This window comes from Artemia sp. Qi Xiang Cuo, chromosome 11, assembly GCF_049724085.1.
Source record: "Artemia sp. Qi Xiang Cuo chromosome 11, ASM4972408v1, whole genome shotgun sequence".
Classification (NCBI taxonomy): Eukaryota; Metazoa; Arthropoda; class Branchiopoda; order Anostraca; family Artemiidae; genus Artemia; species Artemia sp. Qi Xiang Cuo.
The window spans coordinates 60,333,093-60,351,001 of record NC_142804.1 but is presented as its reverse complement, the minus strand read 5'-3'; the positions used below and the strand labels follow the sequence as shown (position 1 = coordinate 60,351,001).

The following is a 17,909-nucleotide window of genomic DNA, read 5'->3' as shown; positions in this document are numbered from 1 at the left end:
ATGCCTGTTTGTTTATTCAGACTTTTGAGCTTTCTAATTCTTTTAGAATTTTTGGTACTTGAGACGGTTTAATAACATTTTTGCCTGTAATCTCTCTTTTTTTCAGCTTTAATGTCCTTTTGGGTTAAGGCTTCATTTACAGCTTGGATCTGATAAGTTAAAAATTTTTGCTGTTCACCTTATACCTGTTAGCCATTATCAATTGACTCGTGCCTGTACTCTGAAGGTTTGCTTATTAGGGCTGCCTTCTGGTAGCTCCCTATAACGTTTCCAGGTCCTCTTGTCATCAGCTACAGCTAAAAGGACTATTATGAGCCTCAACACACAATAATTAATTATTTATATTATTACCACACTTTTTTGTGGCCACAGTTACCTCTTGGGCTTTTATTTTATCAGAAAAGTGGCCCTTCTGTATAAAAATACCGTGCCTTCAGGGCACATAGTAATTTACTTTTAGACATACAAGTGACAATGACTATTTTCAATTTAACTTCTCAACTTTTTGTGGTCTGTCTTTATTTTAAACTTAAACTTAAGTCCTTACGTATATTATGTGCATTCTTTTAATTTTTCATGCCATGTTATTAAATTTTCTGAGCACGACTCCCACATAAGAGAGCAAAATTTTTTCCTGTCTACTTGGAGCTTTTCTCCAATATTTCTATTCATCTCGGCCCGAGTTAGCCACTGTAACGGTGGCTCCGTAGTATTAATGCTACTTATTTTGTACCTTTTTAGTGCAATTTCCATACTAGTCTCGTTCGGTCAGTTCAATATATGCGTATAACAGAGTTTAACTGACTCCATTCACTTTCTTCTCCTTTAGTTTTGTCTACTATATTTTCAACTTGAACCCTTCTTGTTTTTTTCGATTCTTTATTTCAATGAAGCCTAAGGTTTTTTTTCAAGTCTTTTTCTGCTTTTTAAGTAAAATAGGTCTTTTTTTAAGCCTATATTTATATGTTTCATGTTTTTTTCCAATAACCTTGAAAAGTTTTTATGCTGATTGCCCTTCTATGGTCAAATTCATTATCTCCTTATTTTGAAAAGGATTTATGCAACCTGCATTTTTTTGACATTATTCAAATTTTTCTGTCCAAAAGTGTTTGTGTTAGAAAAGCACTGTATTTTTTCAGCTGATTTTTGGAACACTTTTAATTAAGTCTTTCACTGCATTTTCTAGTTCTCAGTTCTTCGGAAAAAGGCAATATTTATGACAAACTGGTTACAGATTTTATTTTAATTTTAATTATGGTCTTATTTTCTTTGCCAAAGGGAGACAACAATTCTCTTTGCAAGCCTACATACTTGGAACGCGATTTCCACTATCTGTGCTTTATTGATAAGCTTAAATCTGGGAACGTTGTATGAATGAATTTCTGTTCATTACTGCAAGTTTTTTGTTGTGTAATGTTATATTTTATTTTCATAGAAAAAGTGGAAGTTTCTGTTAGGGTTCAACGGATTGGGATTTGGGTGTTTGGGTTGGAACAGGTGAAAGCCAATTGTTTAAACTAGGGATCTCCTGTGCCAATTCGTTTTGTCAGATCCAATACATCGCTAGAGTTAAAATTATTACCTTGAACTACTACGGTTTGCTTGTGACGATGAGATTTATTGGTTATTTTTAATTGATTTGTCGTTGGCTTTTACCTCCTGGTAAGTTTTTAGGTTATAATTTATTTTTATATCGCTTTTCGTTTCCTTTACTAAGCCCTCTTTTTGCTTTCTAAGCTTATTCTAAGTTCTGCTTAAACCTTTATAGCCCTTCTTTAAAATTTGTTTTTTTTCTTTTTACTATTTGTAACTAATAAAAAAAATATTATATTATACTATAACTAATTATAATAAGATTACATCTAGCTTGTACAAGTGGTTGACTTAATGTAAACGCTTGCTGCCTTTCCTATTATTGTTATTTTTAATTTTCGTCAAAGCAATTTTTTTCAAATTCGACTGAAAGTACCACTTCAGAGAGTCAAAGGTTAATAGATGCTTCGCATTTACTTATCGACGAGAGACAAGCAGTGATTAAGCTCAACTCCAAATTTGCTAGCTTCCAATGACCCTATTTCAGTAAACTAACCTCCTTCGTTTTTTTTCGTTTTTTTTCTTTTTTAAATTATTCTCCCAAAATATATTTTTTTTTCGATATAAGTATAAAAATAATTTGCTTCTAATGTTTATTATAAACATGTGTAATTCAATTTTTTTAACAACACCTGTTAATAAGTTATGTGGCCTTACGTATCTTATTTTATGAAACGTAGTCTTGTTCGTTTTGAAAAGTTTTCTCGGTAAACAATTCGCGAAGTTTTATTTAGTCTCGGAGATGAATTTTTTGCAGGAACCTTTGATGTCACTTTAGATCGGAGCTTATTTTTTCTGGGAACTTATGAGTATTTAGGCTAAAAATTTTTGAATTTCTTTTCTACGTGACGGTAATAATTTTTACTTGCGATATGTATTTGAAAGAAAACTTGATGTTATTTACATACTGATTAAAAAAAGAAAATGTAGATATTTCTTTAGAGGCTTTTTACTCGTTTTATTTTTATTCATTATTTTTTTCCGTTATAATTGTTTTATTCAAATATTAATCTGCTGGGGGCTAAGCTTGTTCTGCCTTTCTCCGTTTCCTGGTCCGAATTTTGGACTCCAAATTTTTGCTTCTCTTCTTTATAATATTTGCAAGTTTTTCCGTGGTCTCTATAGTGTGGTTTACAAGGCTCTGAATTCGAGCGCGGTTTTGTTGCCTCGTCAAATGTGTAGAAAAATCAGATAATTCATTGGTTCCCTCCAATTTTTCTTCATCTGTGGATTTTACATTTGGTTTATCACGTTTTAAACCCTTATGTTGTGTTTGATGTTCTTCATCGCTAGTATCCGATGAGCATCGAATATTTCTACTTTTCTCTTGTTTGTTGTGGAGAGTTTGTAGCCAAGACTGGGCTAAATACTTCTTTCACTCCTCCCAACCTTTGTGGTCATTAAAAAGGTCATAAAATTCATACGGTCTTCTGATATATACTGGTGAATTGGTTTCCTCTATTTCTTCGTCTGAAAGAATAGGCTCTAATTTCCAAGGTTTTAAAAAAAATCCCTTTTTTATTCTATTGCGGTGTACTGCTTCTTCCCTTTCACTGTGCTGATGCTTTAAAACATATGTTTAGTTATTTGGTAGAATCTTTATAATCCCATCCGGCTCATCTCTTTTTGGCATGAACTTTTTCGTCCCTTCAAGGGTGGTTTTGTACACGTAAACCAAGTCTCCTAGACAGTAATTTTTTTTATTTTTACTTTTTTGGTCATAGTTTTCTTTTTGTTCTTTTTTCGGATCTTCCAGATTGTCTATAGCTTGTTCCATAGTTTTTTTTCATTCGCATCACCATCTCTTGCTTATATTGGTCTTGGTTGTAATATATTCTATCATTTTGTATTTCATCTAAACAAATTCTGGGATCTCTTAGATGTTGCCAAAAAATGGCGTTTCTTTTAAGGAACTTGAAATAGCCGTATTTATTGCTAAGACTACAAATGGTAAATGTTCATCCCAACTGTCATTTTCCTCTCATTCATGTATTCCTAGTATGTGAGCTAATTCACTATGTGTTGTTCAACCTATTTATTAGCTGCGGCCAAATAAGACGATGTAAACCATCGTCTCACATCCAGATATTCTGGAATTTTGTCTAATAATTTGGCTCTAAAACATGGCCCATTGTCGCTAAGTAAAACTCTAGGAAAAATTCCGTGTTCCAAGAATAGGCGATTGACCAGAACTTTCGAAATGGTTTTTGTCTTTTCGTCTTTAATTGGAAAAGCGTATAAGTATGAGTTAAAATAATCGACTACGGTTAGTACGCACCTGTTTTCTTTCTTGAAAACTGGTAAACTTCCTCCTGTCCCCCAAATGTCACTAGACATTAAATCTCTTACCCCTGAAGGAGTTGGGTAGAGAACTGATTCGGCCTTAGGGATCTTTGGTGGTGAATGTTGTTTGGCGCAGTCTTGATAGCATTGTATGAAAATTTATATTTTTGAGTGCGTTCTCGGAAAATAAAAATTTCCTTTTAGCCTCACCATAGTTTTTGCTTCTCCCATGTGACAGCCAATCGTTGCATGTGCCATCTGTAAAATTTCTCCTTCCAGTGATTTTGGAAATACTGGAATAAGTTTTAAAACCTTTTTTCTATATTCTTGCGATGGTCTCTGATATCTTACAAAAAGATTTTTACTTTCGTCAAGATCAAAATTATCTAAGTCCTTTAAAAAATGTTTAAAGTGCTCTGGCAGTTCCGTTCCTTTTGATAAAAAGGATTTCATCGCTAAACAAAAATCATCTTTATCTTGATGATTCGAAATATTTTCATTAGATAGTATTTCTAACCCTTTCAGTTCTTTCTGGATGGCTGTTATCAAATTTCATTCCGTATCAGGATTTCGTTACAAATAATCTGGTAAAATGTTAATAAGGTTCTTTATATATATTGGGGTATTTGAATTTGCTTGTAGACGTAGTATCAACCGTGTCAGTCTGGCTAAAGTATTTTGCATCGTATGTAGCCAAATTAAGGATTTTTGTCTCCGTGTAAAATGAATTTTTTTCCAAGTAAAAATTGTCAAAAATATTCTGTAAAAACTACAACTGCAAAGCACCCCCTCTCAACTGTTGAATACTTTCTGTCTGCCTCCAACAGTTATCTGCCGGTGTACAGTCCTATTGATTCTACTCCTTTAGAATTGATGTTAAATAATATGGCTCCTATACCGTACCCCGAAGCATCAGTTTGCAAACAGAAGTCTTGTGACAAATCTGGTAGTTTAAGTATTGGTGCCAGTAATAATTGCCATTTTATTTCATTTAGCGCTTGTTTTGCGTCCGCTGGACATGGGAATTTACCTGATTTTTTCAAAAGGTTTGTCAAAGGCTGCGCTATTGTTGCATAATTTTTAATATATCGTCTGAAATAGCTTAACAAACCACAAACTTATCTGCAGCTTTTTTGATCTTTAGGAGGCTGTAAATTTTCTATGACTGTAAATTTTTCTGGATTTGATGAAATAGTACCTTGGTTTATCAGGTGTCCAAGAAAAACTAATTTTGATACTACTATTTTCACCCACTCTTGTTTTAATTTTAAGACTGCTTTTTCAACCCTCTTTAGTATTTTTCTAAGTACGACCAAGGGGTATTCTAAGTTTTCATTAAACAAAATTACATCATCTAAATAAGCCAAGGTATCTTTTTTCCTTCTTAGTTCGTTATCTTTTAACACCAAATTCACTAGTCGACTAAAATAATTTGGACTAAATGATAAGCCAAAAGGCATATGTTCAAATGTGAACGTTCTTCCATCGTCTAAGATTACTGTAGCTTTATGCTTTGTTTCTGCATCTAAAGTGATTTGCCAATATCCTGCTATTAAGTCAAAACTATTTCAGTATTTATTGCATCTCAGCACATCTAAAATTGTGTCAATTCCTGGTAATTTTGTCCTTTTGCTAACTTTGATGACATTTAGCCCCTGAAAAAATACCTCTAGCATTTCAGTGTTATCTTTTTTTCCGACTATAACTAGTGAAAAATGCCAATCGCTAATACTTTCTTTAATTATTCCTTGCTCTTTTATTTCCTTTAATTGGCTTTCGAACAAAGATATTAAAGCATAAGGTTTTATATGTGATGACTTTTTGATTGAAGGGCCCTCTATTAGTATTTTGTGCGTGATTAAGTGAGTTAATCCGTAATCCGCTTTGTGTCTTGCAAAAGTCCATTTGAAATCCCAAAGAATATTATCCACCCTCGTTTTTATGTTTTCTGGTAAATGTTTTAAATCAAATTGTTGCAAAAAATCCGTTTTCGACATTCCATACTTTTCTTGTGGTTGCGGTTTTAATGAGGATAAATGTTCGTGGCTAGTGAAATCTATGCCTAATTCTGGACTGTTTAGAGATTTTATTTCTGAATTTCAAATCTTTTCCACTGATCCAAGTTCTATCTGGTTCAATCTTACTTTATTACTACTTAGATTTGATAGTTTTAAGTATGTTATACCATTTTCAATTTTTATAACTTGATTTTCCACGAAAGTCATGTGGTATTCTCTTATGGTGTATCCTCCTATCATGGCGTCCATGGTTTTAACCTTTCCTTATTTTGTATTTAATGTCACTAGAATTTGAGCTGTCGTTCCCCCTTCTATTGTGATTTTTCCGCTTATTATTAGGTTATAATTTGAATCGTCACTTTCGTTATCTGTTGTTACGTAAATTTTCCTATTATTTTCATTTGCCTGGTTTATGGTTATTGTATCGGATATGGGTTCCCATACGATCCCATATTTTCTGATGGCATCTACTCCTGGAATACAAGGAAATTGTAGCTGCTTGCATATTATCACTGTTACTGTTATTTCTTTATCTCCTGTACTAAATTTTAATGGACATTCTCCCAAGATTGTCAGCCTGTGGCACGTCACTGATGTCAGGGTATTGTGGCATCTGATTACGCGATTTTTGGCACTAGGAGGAAACCTCTTAAAAACTTCCTCTCGAATTAATGATTTAGATGCGCCTGTATCTAGTAAACATGGTAAGTTTTGAATATAATTGAGAAGTGCCTGAGTTTTCAAACACCTTTGGTCCTCAGTTTTATAGATTTTGAGCAAGCATTTGATTATGTTGATAGAAGAGCTCTAGTAAAGATCTTATCCTTGTATGGTATACCACACAAATACATTAAAGTGATTAGTGCTAAGTACGAGAATAACACTGCTGCGGTTAAGGTAGGAAAGGAGGTTAGCAGCTGGTTTTGCATTAAATCAGGAGTTAGCAGGGTTGTGTTCTACCCCCTTTATATGGATTATTTTGATGGACTTTGTCTTAAGGAGCACAGGAAAGGTAATGGGAGACCACGGAATCAAATGGTGAGGAAAAAGCCTCCTGAACTTAGATTATGCTGACGATTTACGCATCCTAGATGAAAGTGTGAGCAAAATGAATGAACGTTTAGAGGTTTTGCGAGTCCAGGGTGCCAAAATACGTTTGAAAATTAATGTTAAGAAGACAAAGCCACTAAGGCACAGTTTATATAATTATCCAGTATGATCTTTCCCAGTATGATCTTTCCCATTATAAAAACCCGGACCAAGGTGCGAGTGCTCCAGAGAACGTTTTTGCAGATAGAAACATAGGCGGCATCAGATCTTTTCACGGGTAGACAAGTCAGACTGTTATCTAATCAGAAACAAGAGGAAACCCGCTATTACGAATAATGTACTTTGTTGGAAACAATCGGAAACAGACTAACCCGCTAATGCAGAAAGAAGTGGGAGGAGCTTTTTGTTCGCACCGAGAAGGAAGACCAGAAATGATCTGCGATAAGCCTACTGGATAATTATATGAACTGTGCACTAAGGCTAGGAATCAGTGAAGATGAAAAGGTGACGCTGGGTAACGAAACGATTGATCAGGTGGGCAGCTTCACTTACCTTGGTAGTATTTTAGTAAGGATAATGAGAGCAGTGAAGATGTTAAAAGTAGAATAGCCAAGGCTCAGAGTGTTTTTTCACAGTTAAAACAAGTTTGGAAGAATAGGAAGATAAGTCTGCAAACCAAGATTAGAATATTAGAAGCTACTGATGACAGTGGTCAAATATGGCTCTGAAGCATGGACGCTCTGAAAAGCGGATGAAGATTTGCTAGATATTTTCCAGAGAAATTGCTTAAGGATTGTTCTGGGTACCCGGCTGACTGATCGTATTTCAAACAATAGGCTGTACGAAAAATGGGGCTCAAAACCACTCTCTAGGGGCATAATGAAAGAACGTTTGAGGTGGCTAGGGCACGTTGTGTGGATGAAGGATGACAGATTGCCGAAGATTGTCCTTTTCGGCAAACCGTCTAAGGCTAAACAGAAAGCAGGTCGTCCTCGTCTGGGGTGGGAAGAAGTCATAAAGAAAGATTTAAAGGAAGTGGGAACTTCTTGTGAGGGTGTAAAAATAGAGGCTTTAAATAGATTGGAATGGAGGGGGAGCGTGCGTAGCTGTGTTGGCCTCAGGCGGCTTGGTGCTGCAGTGAGTTGTTAGTAGTAGTAGTTGTAGTTTAGGGATGACATAATCCATGCCAAGCCCTTAGATTTTGAAGATTGCCCATTGTTTACAGGTGGGTTTTATAGTGGGAAGAAAGAAAGGGACATGCTTGATCTAAGCTACCCAATTAGCTAGGAACTTTCAGAGATGGTCTCTAAAAAAATAATGGAAAAGGTAAACGAGCTTCTGCCTTCCCTTTTTAAGCTTGTATCTATATTAAAAATATAGACCTTCCTGAGTGAAATCAAAGTTTTTTTTCAGTTATTTTGTTTTTGATTCTTTTGGACAAGGTTTATGGCCTGAAGTTGACCAGTTCCTTTAAACTTTAGGGAAAACTCAATTGGTTCCAAAGAAATTGGCATCGGAAGATTTACTCGTCTAAAATGAACGGTTAAAATGAAAGTTGAATAAGTTTCTTTGAACATATTAGTAAGATTAATTAAAAAAACTTTTTCCACAAAATAATTTTTTCAAAGAAAAGTAAAGAACTCCATTAAACCAAAAATGAGAAAAAAAATAATCTACCAAGCGTGAAAGTACCACAGATCAGCATCGATAAATAAATGAAACCCAAAACGAACAGAAATGAAATAAATTACCGAGTTAAACTCAAAACTAGCAGAAATTAACATAAGTTGGGCTCAAAACCCATATGCCTTCCAAAGGCCAGAAAATAATTTGCACTTTACTGAAAAAAATATAAATGTTTTTACTTTTATAACTTTAATAAATCAATTAATATTAAGATTTTGACTACTAAATATCAGTGTGTGTATATTAAACTGACAATGCACGTTCATTTGTATTTTTTTCAGTAAAGTGCAAATTATGTTCTGGCCTTGGGAAGGCATAGGGGTTTTGAGCCTAACTTATGTTAATTTCTGCTCATTTTGAGTTTGACTCGGTTATTTATTTTAATTTCTGTTCGTTTGGGTTTCATGTATTTATCGATGCTGATTTGTGGTAGTTTCACACTTGGTAGATTATTTGATTTTTGCTCATTTTTCTTTAATGGAGTTCTTTACTTTTCTTTGAAAAACTTTTTTTGTGGAAAAAGTTTTTTTAATTAATTTCTGCTCGTTTTATATTGATACAGTCTATTCAGAGAAAAAGAAAATAATACTTTAAATCTTTTCTTTTTTTTTAAGCTTTATAGTTAGTCCTGCTATTTGTATTCTGGAGAAAAATTTTCAGCAATTTTTAACAACATAAAACCTCTTAAAAATCTGGACACAAATAGAAGCTTTTAATTTAGTTTCATACCTCGTTTAGTTGACCTGAAATTGAAGACTTGCTACCAATCGCAAAAAAATCTGTTTACTTTCTTTGATAGCTTGAATACACTTACGCTATTTTGATTTGGTTAAATCTTACGAGCAAAAGCAGCCCCAAAAGTTTGAACATCTTTTCCTCAGTCGTTCTTGGTATACTACGGAGATGCCTTATTGGAAAATATCATTAACACAGTGCACTTTGATTTAATCTTATGGCAACATTTAGATTTTAAAAATAAAGTAAAATGGAAGGGTGGGTATGGGGGTGGATTAGTTTCCCTCCAATCACTTTCGACTATTAAAAAGGGCATCAGCCCTTACTATTTTCAATCGATTCAGCCGTTTTCAAAATTCCTACGACAACTCCTTCGATACGAAGTGCCCTGGTCTAAACAAAAAAAAATAAAAAAATAATACATTGTACCCACATCGATCTTTACTATAAAAATGTCAAGCCTTCCAATCACTTTCAACTATTAAAAAGGGCACTAGGCCTTCCGATTTTCAATCAAATGAGCCCTTTTTGAGTTTCAAAAACAGCACTTCCTATAAACACCATATATGCCCCCGGGGCATAAATTACGACCCTAGCCCAAGGGGCAGTAAGGGTGTTTATCATCCTTAAAGACCTAATCTCCCGAAATTTCAACTACATTAGACAAAATGGCTATCTCAAAATTTTTATTGGATGTGTTTGGGGAAATGGTGGCCGTGAGAGGGGGGTTAGTCTTTCTCCAATCACTTTAAACAATTAAAAACGGCAATATCCCTTTCACTTTCCAATCAAATGAGCCCTTTTGAATTTTCTATGACAATTCTCTCAATAGAAACCGTATATATCCCCAGGGGATAAGTTGCTAAGCTTGCCCTGAGGGCTGGGGGGGTTGTCATTCTCTCAGGCCTAATTTCCAGAACTTTCTACTACGTTAAACAAAATGGCTATCTGAAAATCTGGTTGGGTGTGTTTGGGGGAATGATGGGCGTGAGGGGGGGGTTAGTTACCTTCCAATCACTCAACTATTAAAAAGGGCAATAGTACTCTAAATTTCCAATTGAATGAGCCTCTTTTGAAGTTTTTACGACAACTCTATCATTAAAAACCTTATATACCCCCAGGGCATAACTTACAACATTCGCCCTGGGGACTCTGGGGGGTTTGTCATCCTTAAATACATAATTTCCAGAACTTTCATCTACGTTGAACAAAATGGCTGTCTCTAAACTTTGATTGAATGTGTTTGGGGAAATGGAGGGCGTAAGAGGGGGGTTAATTACTCTCCCCTTACTTTCGACTGTTAAAAAGGGCAATTTCAATTTCCAATCAAATGAGCCCCTTTTCAAATTTCTACAACAACTTTCTATATAACCTTATATGCCCCCAGGGCATAACTTACAACCATGCAATGAAAGCTCTGATCATACTAAAATCTGAGCATCTTTATCATCCTAAAAGACCTTATTTCCAGAACTTTCGAATACGTTGAACAAAAGAGATATATCAATATTTTGATTGAATGTGTTTGGGGAGATGGTGGGCGTGAGAGGGGGGTTAGTTGCCCTTCAATCCCTTTTGACTATTAAAAGGGCAATAGCCCTTTCAATTTTCAATTGAATGAGTCCTTTTGGATGTTTTTACAGCATCACCTTCAATAAAAACCTTACATGCTCCCAGGGAATAACTTACAAACCTGATCCTGAGGGTTGTGAGGGGGGGATAGGTTGTCATTTTTAATGGCCTAACGTCTACATCTACCCAATGTGTTAAATAAACCAGCTATCTACAAATTGTGATTGATGGTCTGGGGGGGAAAGATTGGCTTGAGACGGGGGTCTCTTGCCCTCATATTACTTTCAAGTTAACATAAGAGCACTATACCTATGAATTTCAAATCGAATGAGCGCTTTTTCCAGTTTCTACAACAAACATTTCAATAAAAACCGTATATACCCCCAGGGCATAACTTATAACGCTTGCCCTGAAAACTGTGGTGGGAGTGTCCTGCTCTAAGGTATAATTTCCTGAACTTTAACTGAGTGGAACAAAATGGCTATTTGAAAGCTTTGATTGGATATTTTTGGGAAAATGGTAGACGAAGAAGGGGTTTAAGGTGCCTTCCAATCACTTTTGACCGTTAAAAAGGGAACTAGCCATGTTAATTTCCAATGAAATGAGGCCTTTTTGAAGTTTCTACGACGACACGTTCAGAAAAAAAAAACCTATATGCCCCAAGGGCATAACTTACAACCCCTGTCCTGAGGCCTGTGGGGGAGTGTTCTCCTCAAAAACATAATTTCTATCTGGAAATCCACAACACTGAACAAAATGGCTATCTAAAAATTTTGATTTGATGTGTTTGAGGAAAAGGTAAGCGAGAGAGGGGGGCTAGTTGCCCTTAAATCACTTTTGACTATTACAAAGGGCACTAAACCTTTGAATTTCAAATCGAATTAGGCCTTTTTAAAGTTTCTACGACAAAGATTTCAATAAAAACTTATATGCCCCCAGGGCATAACTTATCACAGTTGCTCTTAAGACTGTGGGGGGAGTGTCTTTCTCAAAGGTCTAATTTCCTTAACTTTAACTGCGTGGAACAAAATGGCTATCTCAAAATTTTGATTTGATGTGTTTGGGGAAATGGTGGGCGTGGAAGGGGTGTTAGTTGCCTTCCAATTACTTTCGACTATTAAAAAGGGCACTAGCCATTTTGAAGTTTCTATGACAACGCCTTCTATAAGAACCTTATATGCCCCCAGGGCATAACTTACAACCCTTGCCCCGAGGGCTATGGGGGAGTGCCCTCCTCAAAAACATATTTTCCATCTGGAAATCAATTACGCTGAACAAAATGGTTATCTCAAAATTTTGATTGGATTTGCTTATGGGAATTATGGGCGTGGGGAAGGGGGGATAGTTGCCCTGCAATCACTTTCAACTATTAAAAAGGGCACTAGCCCTTTGAATTTCCAATGGAATGAGCCTTTCTTGAAGTTTCTACGACAACGCCTTCTATAAAAACCTTATATGCCCCCAGGGCATAACTAAAAACCCTTGCTCCGAGAGTTGTAGGGGAGTGGCCTCCTCAAAAACATATTTTCTATCTGGAAATCAACTACGCTGAAAAAAATGGCATCTCAAAATTTTGACTGGATCTGTTTGGGGGAATGATGGGCGCGGGGGGGGGGCTAGTTGCCCTCCAGTCACTTTCGACTATTAAACCGGGCACTAGCCGTTTGAATTTTCAATCGAATAAGCCTTTTTTGAAGTTTCTACGACAACGCCCTCTATAAAACCCTTGCCCTGAGGGTTGTGGGGGAGTGTCCTCCTCAAAAAGATATTTTCTATCAGAAATAAACTACGCTGAACAAAATGGCTATCTCAAAATTTTGATTGGATGTGTTTGGGGAAATGATGGGCGTGGCGGGGGGGGGGAGGGCTAGTTGCCCTCCAATGTCTTTCGACTATTAGAAAGAGCACTAGCCCTTTGAGTTTCCAATCGAATGAGCCTTTTTTGAAGTTTCTACGACAACGCCTTCTATAAAAACCTTAAATGCCCCCAGGGCATAACTTAAAACCCTTGCCCCGAGGGTTGTAGGTGAGTGTCCTCCTCAAAAAGATATTTTCTATCTGGAAATCAATTACGCTGAACAAAATGGCTGTCTCAAAATTTTGATTGAATGTGTTGTGGGGAATGATGGGCGTTGGAGGGGGGGGGCTAGTTGCCCTCCTATCACTTTCGACTATTAAAAAAGGCACTAGCCACTCCAATTTGGAATCGAATGAGCCCTTTTCGAACTTTCTACCACAACTCCTTCGATACAAAGTGCCCGGGTATGGAGAAAAAAAAAACAAAAAAAAAAACAACACATTGTGCCCACATTGTTCTTTACTTAGGCAGCGCTAGCGCGCTTCCTATGATAGTGAGTGTGTTTAATTTTGCTTTAATTTTTATGTTATGGTTGGCCTTTTCACGTTATGTTTATCAGTTTTTGTCCATCCCAAGAGGTGACTAATGGTCTAAAATATGTGAAATAATTAAGTAAGCACACAATTTCTAGATTCACTGTATTTGATACTGAGAGCAGAAATTGATATTATACCCAAATCTTGCCCCTCTCCCCTGTCTTCATTGGCCAAAAAATTCATGGCTATCATTCGATTGCCTTGATTCCCCTTACGATAAATTACCGCTCTCCGACCACATGCTCCTATTTTTATTTCGGTTTTGTTACCAGCTTTAGCATTTTGTCGGGTAAAGCTAGATGGTGTTGGTTTTTTTTCCTCAGAAGCGAATTTGTCTTCTTCTTTCTTATTATTTTTCTATGCTCGTAGTTTTTGATAGTATTTTAATCTTGTTGAAAATTTCCAATTTTTAAGGAGAACCCGTTCAAACAGCGGATTTGCAGTGTTTTTTCAAGCGATGGAAGTGGTGATATGAGCTTTGAAGATTTTCTGGATTGTTTTTCAGTATTCAGTGAAAATGCGTCAAGAGATGTCAAGATTCACTATGCTTTTAAAATATATGGTAAGCTTTCCCGACGAGAGGGAAGAGCGAAATTCCCGGGTCCTGAGCCTAGTTTTTGCTCCACACTTTTTGTAAAACATATCTTCCACTCGATAGAAAATTTTCAAAAGCTTTAACCAGGCACGTACGCCTCCTCTCACAGTTTTGGGATAATCGTAACAATTGCTCTATGTTTGTTGTTCTGATGAACTTCCCCCAAAACATGGACCCATTGGATGTGTAGGGGCCATTTTTGTTGTTTTTAAGGACATTCTTTCATGTTATCGTTTTTTTTAATTACCTTGTTCCCCCAAAATGTTCGCTCTCCTTCTAATTGCTTGCAGCTGAAGTGCCTGGATCCGCCGCCTACCTGGATGTGAACCGCCTATCGAAGCTAATTATTCAACCATTCAGGGGTTTCCAATATAAAATTGATGGTAACAAATTGCAGCAGCAAAAACCAGATTGATGAAAACTCCCTTTTTGGGGATAATTCGAAATTTTTTTTTAGCCAAATTCTTCTTTACAAAGCCCTCTACAATTCTCTGTTAGAATCATCAAACTTGTATTTACCATTTTCTTATCCAAATTGACATGAAATTTGCATGAAAAAGCTTAATTTAAAAAAAGAAAGAAAGTAAAAAAAAGTAAAAAAAGAAAGAAAAGAAGCAAACACAGCCTATAGTACTTGACAAAGCAAATAAATATAAACTAAAATGCCCTTATACGTTTGTTGTCATCATACAAACAAAAAATATTTAACATGGAAGAAATAAGCAGGTGTTGTTCTACATCGTTCCCCCGTAAGTGTCTCGATCTGCAGTATAAGAATCAGGATACACTATGCTTTAGTATATAGCCGGGGGATTTGATTGCAGCAGAACCAGAGATTGCAATATGTACGTCTTGGCTTCCAATATTCAGGCCTACTGCCTTCCTTTGAACCTATGCTTTAGTATATAGCCGGGGGATTTGATTGCAGAAGAACCATAGATTGCAATATGTACCTCTTTGCTACCAATACTCAGGCCTACTGCCTTCCTTTGAACCTATGATTTAGTATATAGCCGGGGGATTTGATTGCAGCAGAAGCAGAGATTGCAATATGTACCTCTTTGCTTCCAATACTCAGCCCTACTGCCTTCCTTTGAACCTATGCTTTAGTATATAGCCGGGGGATTTGATTGCAGCAGAACCATAGATTTCAATATGTACCTCTTTGCTACCAATAGTCAGGCCTACTGCCTTCCTTTTAACCTATGATTTAGTGTATAGCCGGGGGATTTGATTGCAGTAGAAGCAGAGATTGCAATATGTACCTCTTTGCTTCCAATAATCAGGCCTACTTCCTTCCTTTGAACCTATGCTTTAGTATATAGCCGGGGGATTTGATTGCAGTAGAAGCAGAGATTGCAATATGTACCTCTTTGCTTCCAATACTCAGGCCTACTGCCTTCCTTTGAACCTTGTGCTTTAGTATATAGCCGGGGGATTTGATTGCAGCAGAACCAGAGATTGCAATATGTACGTCTTGGCTTCCAATATTCAGTCCTACTGCCTTCCTTTGAACCTATGCTTTAGTATATAGCCGGGGGATTTGATTGCAGCAGAACCATAGATTTCAATATGTACCTCTTTGCTACCAATATTCAGGCCTACTGCCTTCCTTTGAACCTATGATTTAGTGTATAGCCGGGGGATTTGATTGCAGCAGAAGCATAGATTGCAATATGTACCTCTTTGCTTCCAATATTCAGGCCTACTGCCTTCCTTTGAACCTATGCTTTAGTGTATAGCCGGGGGATTTGATTGCAGTAGAAGCAGAGATTGCAATATGTACCTCTTTGCTTCCAATACTCAGCCCTACTGCCTTCCTTTGAACCTATGCTTTAGTATATAGCCGGGGGATTTGATTGCAGTAGAAGCAGAGATTGCAATATGTACCTCTTTGCTTCCAATACTCAGGCCTACTGCCTTCCTTTGAACCTAGCTTTAGTATATAGCCGGGGGATTTGATTGCAGTAGAAGCAGAGATTGCAATATGTACCTCTTTGCTTCCAATACTCAGGCCTACTGCCTTCCTTTGAACCTTGTGCTTTAGTATATAGCCGGGGGATTTGATTGCAGCAGAACCATAGATTGCAATATGTACCTCTTTGCTTCCAATACTCAGGCCTACTGCCTTCCTTTGAACCTATGGTTTAATATATAGCCGGGGGGTTTGAATGCAGCAGAAGCAGAGATTGCAATATGTGCCTCTTTGCTTCCAATACTCAGGCCTACTGGCTCCCTTTGAATTTGTCTTGCTATTGAAAAAACGAAAAATCAAAGGGGCAAACAAAGAAAGTTGTCCTCGTGGCCAATTCTCTCTTACCAACTGTCAGACCAGTGTGTAACAGCGTATACAACTTCATTGTTAACAAGTGGTGAAGCTACGAGACAAAGGGCTACGCCTGTCCCCGGCTGCAGTATTTGTTGAGGCGCCATTTAAATAATCACTTTTATTGTTTATTTTTAATCTTTTTTGCAGGGTAGGGGTTTAATCCGTTGGTAGTGTGCATTAATACCGTTAATTGTTATTATAAAAATGCTCAAATCTTAAATAAAAGAACTTTTTTTCTTCTTATCTACTTATATAAAAAAGTATTAAAACTTAAAATTTTTGTTTGGCCCTTCACTTAAAAAAACTATACAGTAAAGAAAATTTTTCGTTTAATTTTGGCTTGTTACTTGTATATAAATGACAAGCTTATTATTATTTTTTTTTAAATAAGCTAATAGCGAAACGCTGTAATTTCAGACTTTGATGGAGATGGTTTCATAGATAGTAATGATGTTACGAGGGTGGTGGAAACATTGACAGACGGACAACTAAAACCAGAAGAAATGGAAGAAATTGTACAAAAGGTGTTTGAAGAAATTGACATGGACTCAGATGGCAAGCTTAGCGTTATGGAGTTCAGTCATATTATTGAAAGAGCCCCTGACTTCGTAGCAACCTTCCATGTGCGAATTTAACACAGTGAGGAAGTCTAAAACCTGTGATACTGAAAGTGTAGGCTATTTAATCTGTTGCACATCTGAAACGCAAAGTGTGTGAGTTTTGGTGCTGTATTATAACGGTGTGTAACTTCTATTGTTATTCCAACTGATATTTTGAGGTATACCCTCGCATGAAAGTTATAGCTACATTCCGCGCGTGTGTTTTAGGCATTTCTGGAGTGAGCGACATCTAAAATTTGTAAGAAGATGTGCTTAAGTCATTTTACATCTGATATCAAAAGTTAGCAATTACTAGGGCCATAACACCTGTTGCGCCAATTTCGTGATATATCGCATGCCAGTTATAGCTAAATCCTATGTGCGCATGTTAGGCTGTTGTCGAGTGATTAGCTTGGCCGAACTTGTGAGGAAATGTGCTTAACGGATTTTGACAGCTTAAACGAGAAGGTGCAAGTGTTGGTACCCTGAAACTTGTTGTGCTACTCCCAATTGATTTTGTGAGCTACACTCTTGCATGCCAGGTCAGTTTGTCATTTAAATTGAGTTGTTTTTCTTGTGAATATTTACACGTACAAGTATGGCAATGTTTATGGGATGCCACAGTGCCCATGTGTTGATCCCAGCTGGCGTTGTGAGTTATGCTGACTTACGCCATTTTGTCATCATTTGGGTCATCTTATCGTTCGTGTATTCCCAGAAACAAGCCAAAGAGCATTTATTTTTGAGAAAAAAAAACCACTAGCACCTAGTGTTGCACAGCGAAATCATAAAGTTATATGTAAAAACCTAAATAAATTTAAAGTTGTGCTTTTTGTTGTTTACCGTTGCTTTGCATAGGGTCGAAGACAAAGGCACCAACCACGTAAAAAGAATATTTAGATATATTTGTGCACATAGACAAAACTGGTCTCTGTATTACCTACTGACCCATTCCTAGCTATTTTGTAACCAATAATGAAAAGTTCAAATTAAAAGAATGGGCATATTTTCAGAAACTTTTTGGACGGATCCAAGCAAAACTAAACATTTTTTTA

General features: G+C 36.5%; 1 protein-coding gene across 1 annotated transcript in view; it reads left to right on the top strand.

The window, feature by feature from the left end:
• The window catches only part of Cib2 (Calcium and integrin binding family member 2), a 61,084-nt gene extending 43,400 nt beyond the window's left edge, over positions 1-17,684 (top strand). Inside the window, exons 4-5 of the mRNA XM_089096931.1 lie at positions 13,746-13,893; positions 16,673-17,684. Coding sequence (XP_088953057.1) covers positions 13,746-13,893; positions 16,673-16,890 — 366 coding nt within the window. The 3' untranslated portion in view covers positions 16,891-17,684. The remainder of the gene's footprint in view (positions 1-13,745; positions 13,894-16,672) is intronic.
• The last annotated feature ends 225 nt before the right edge of the window (positions 17,685-17,909 follow it).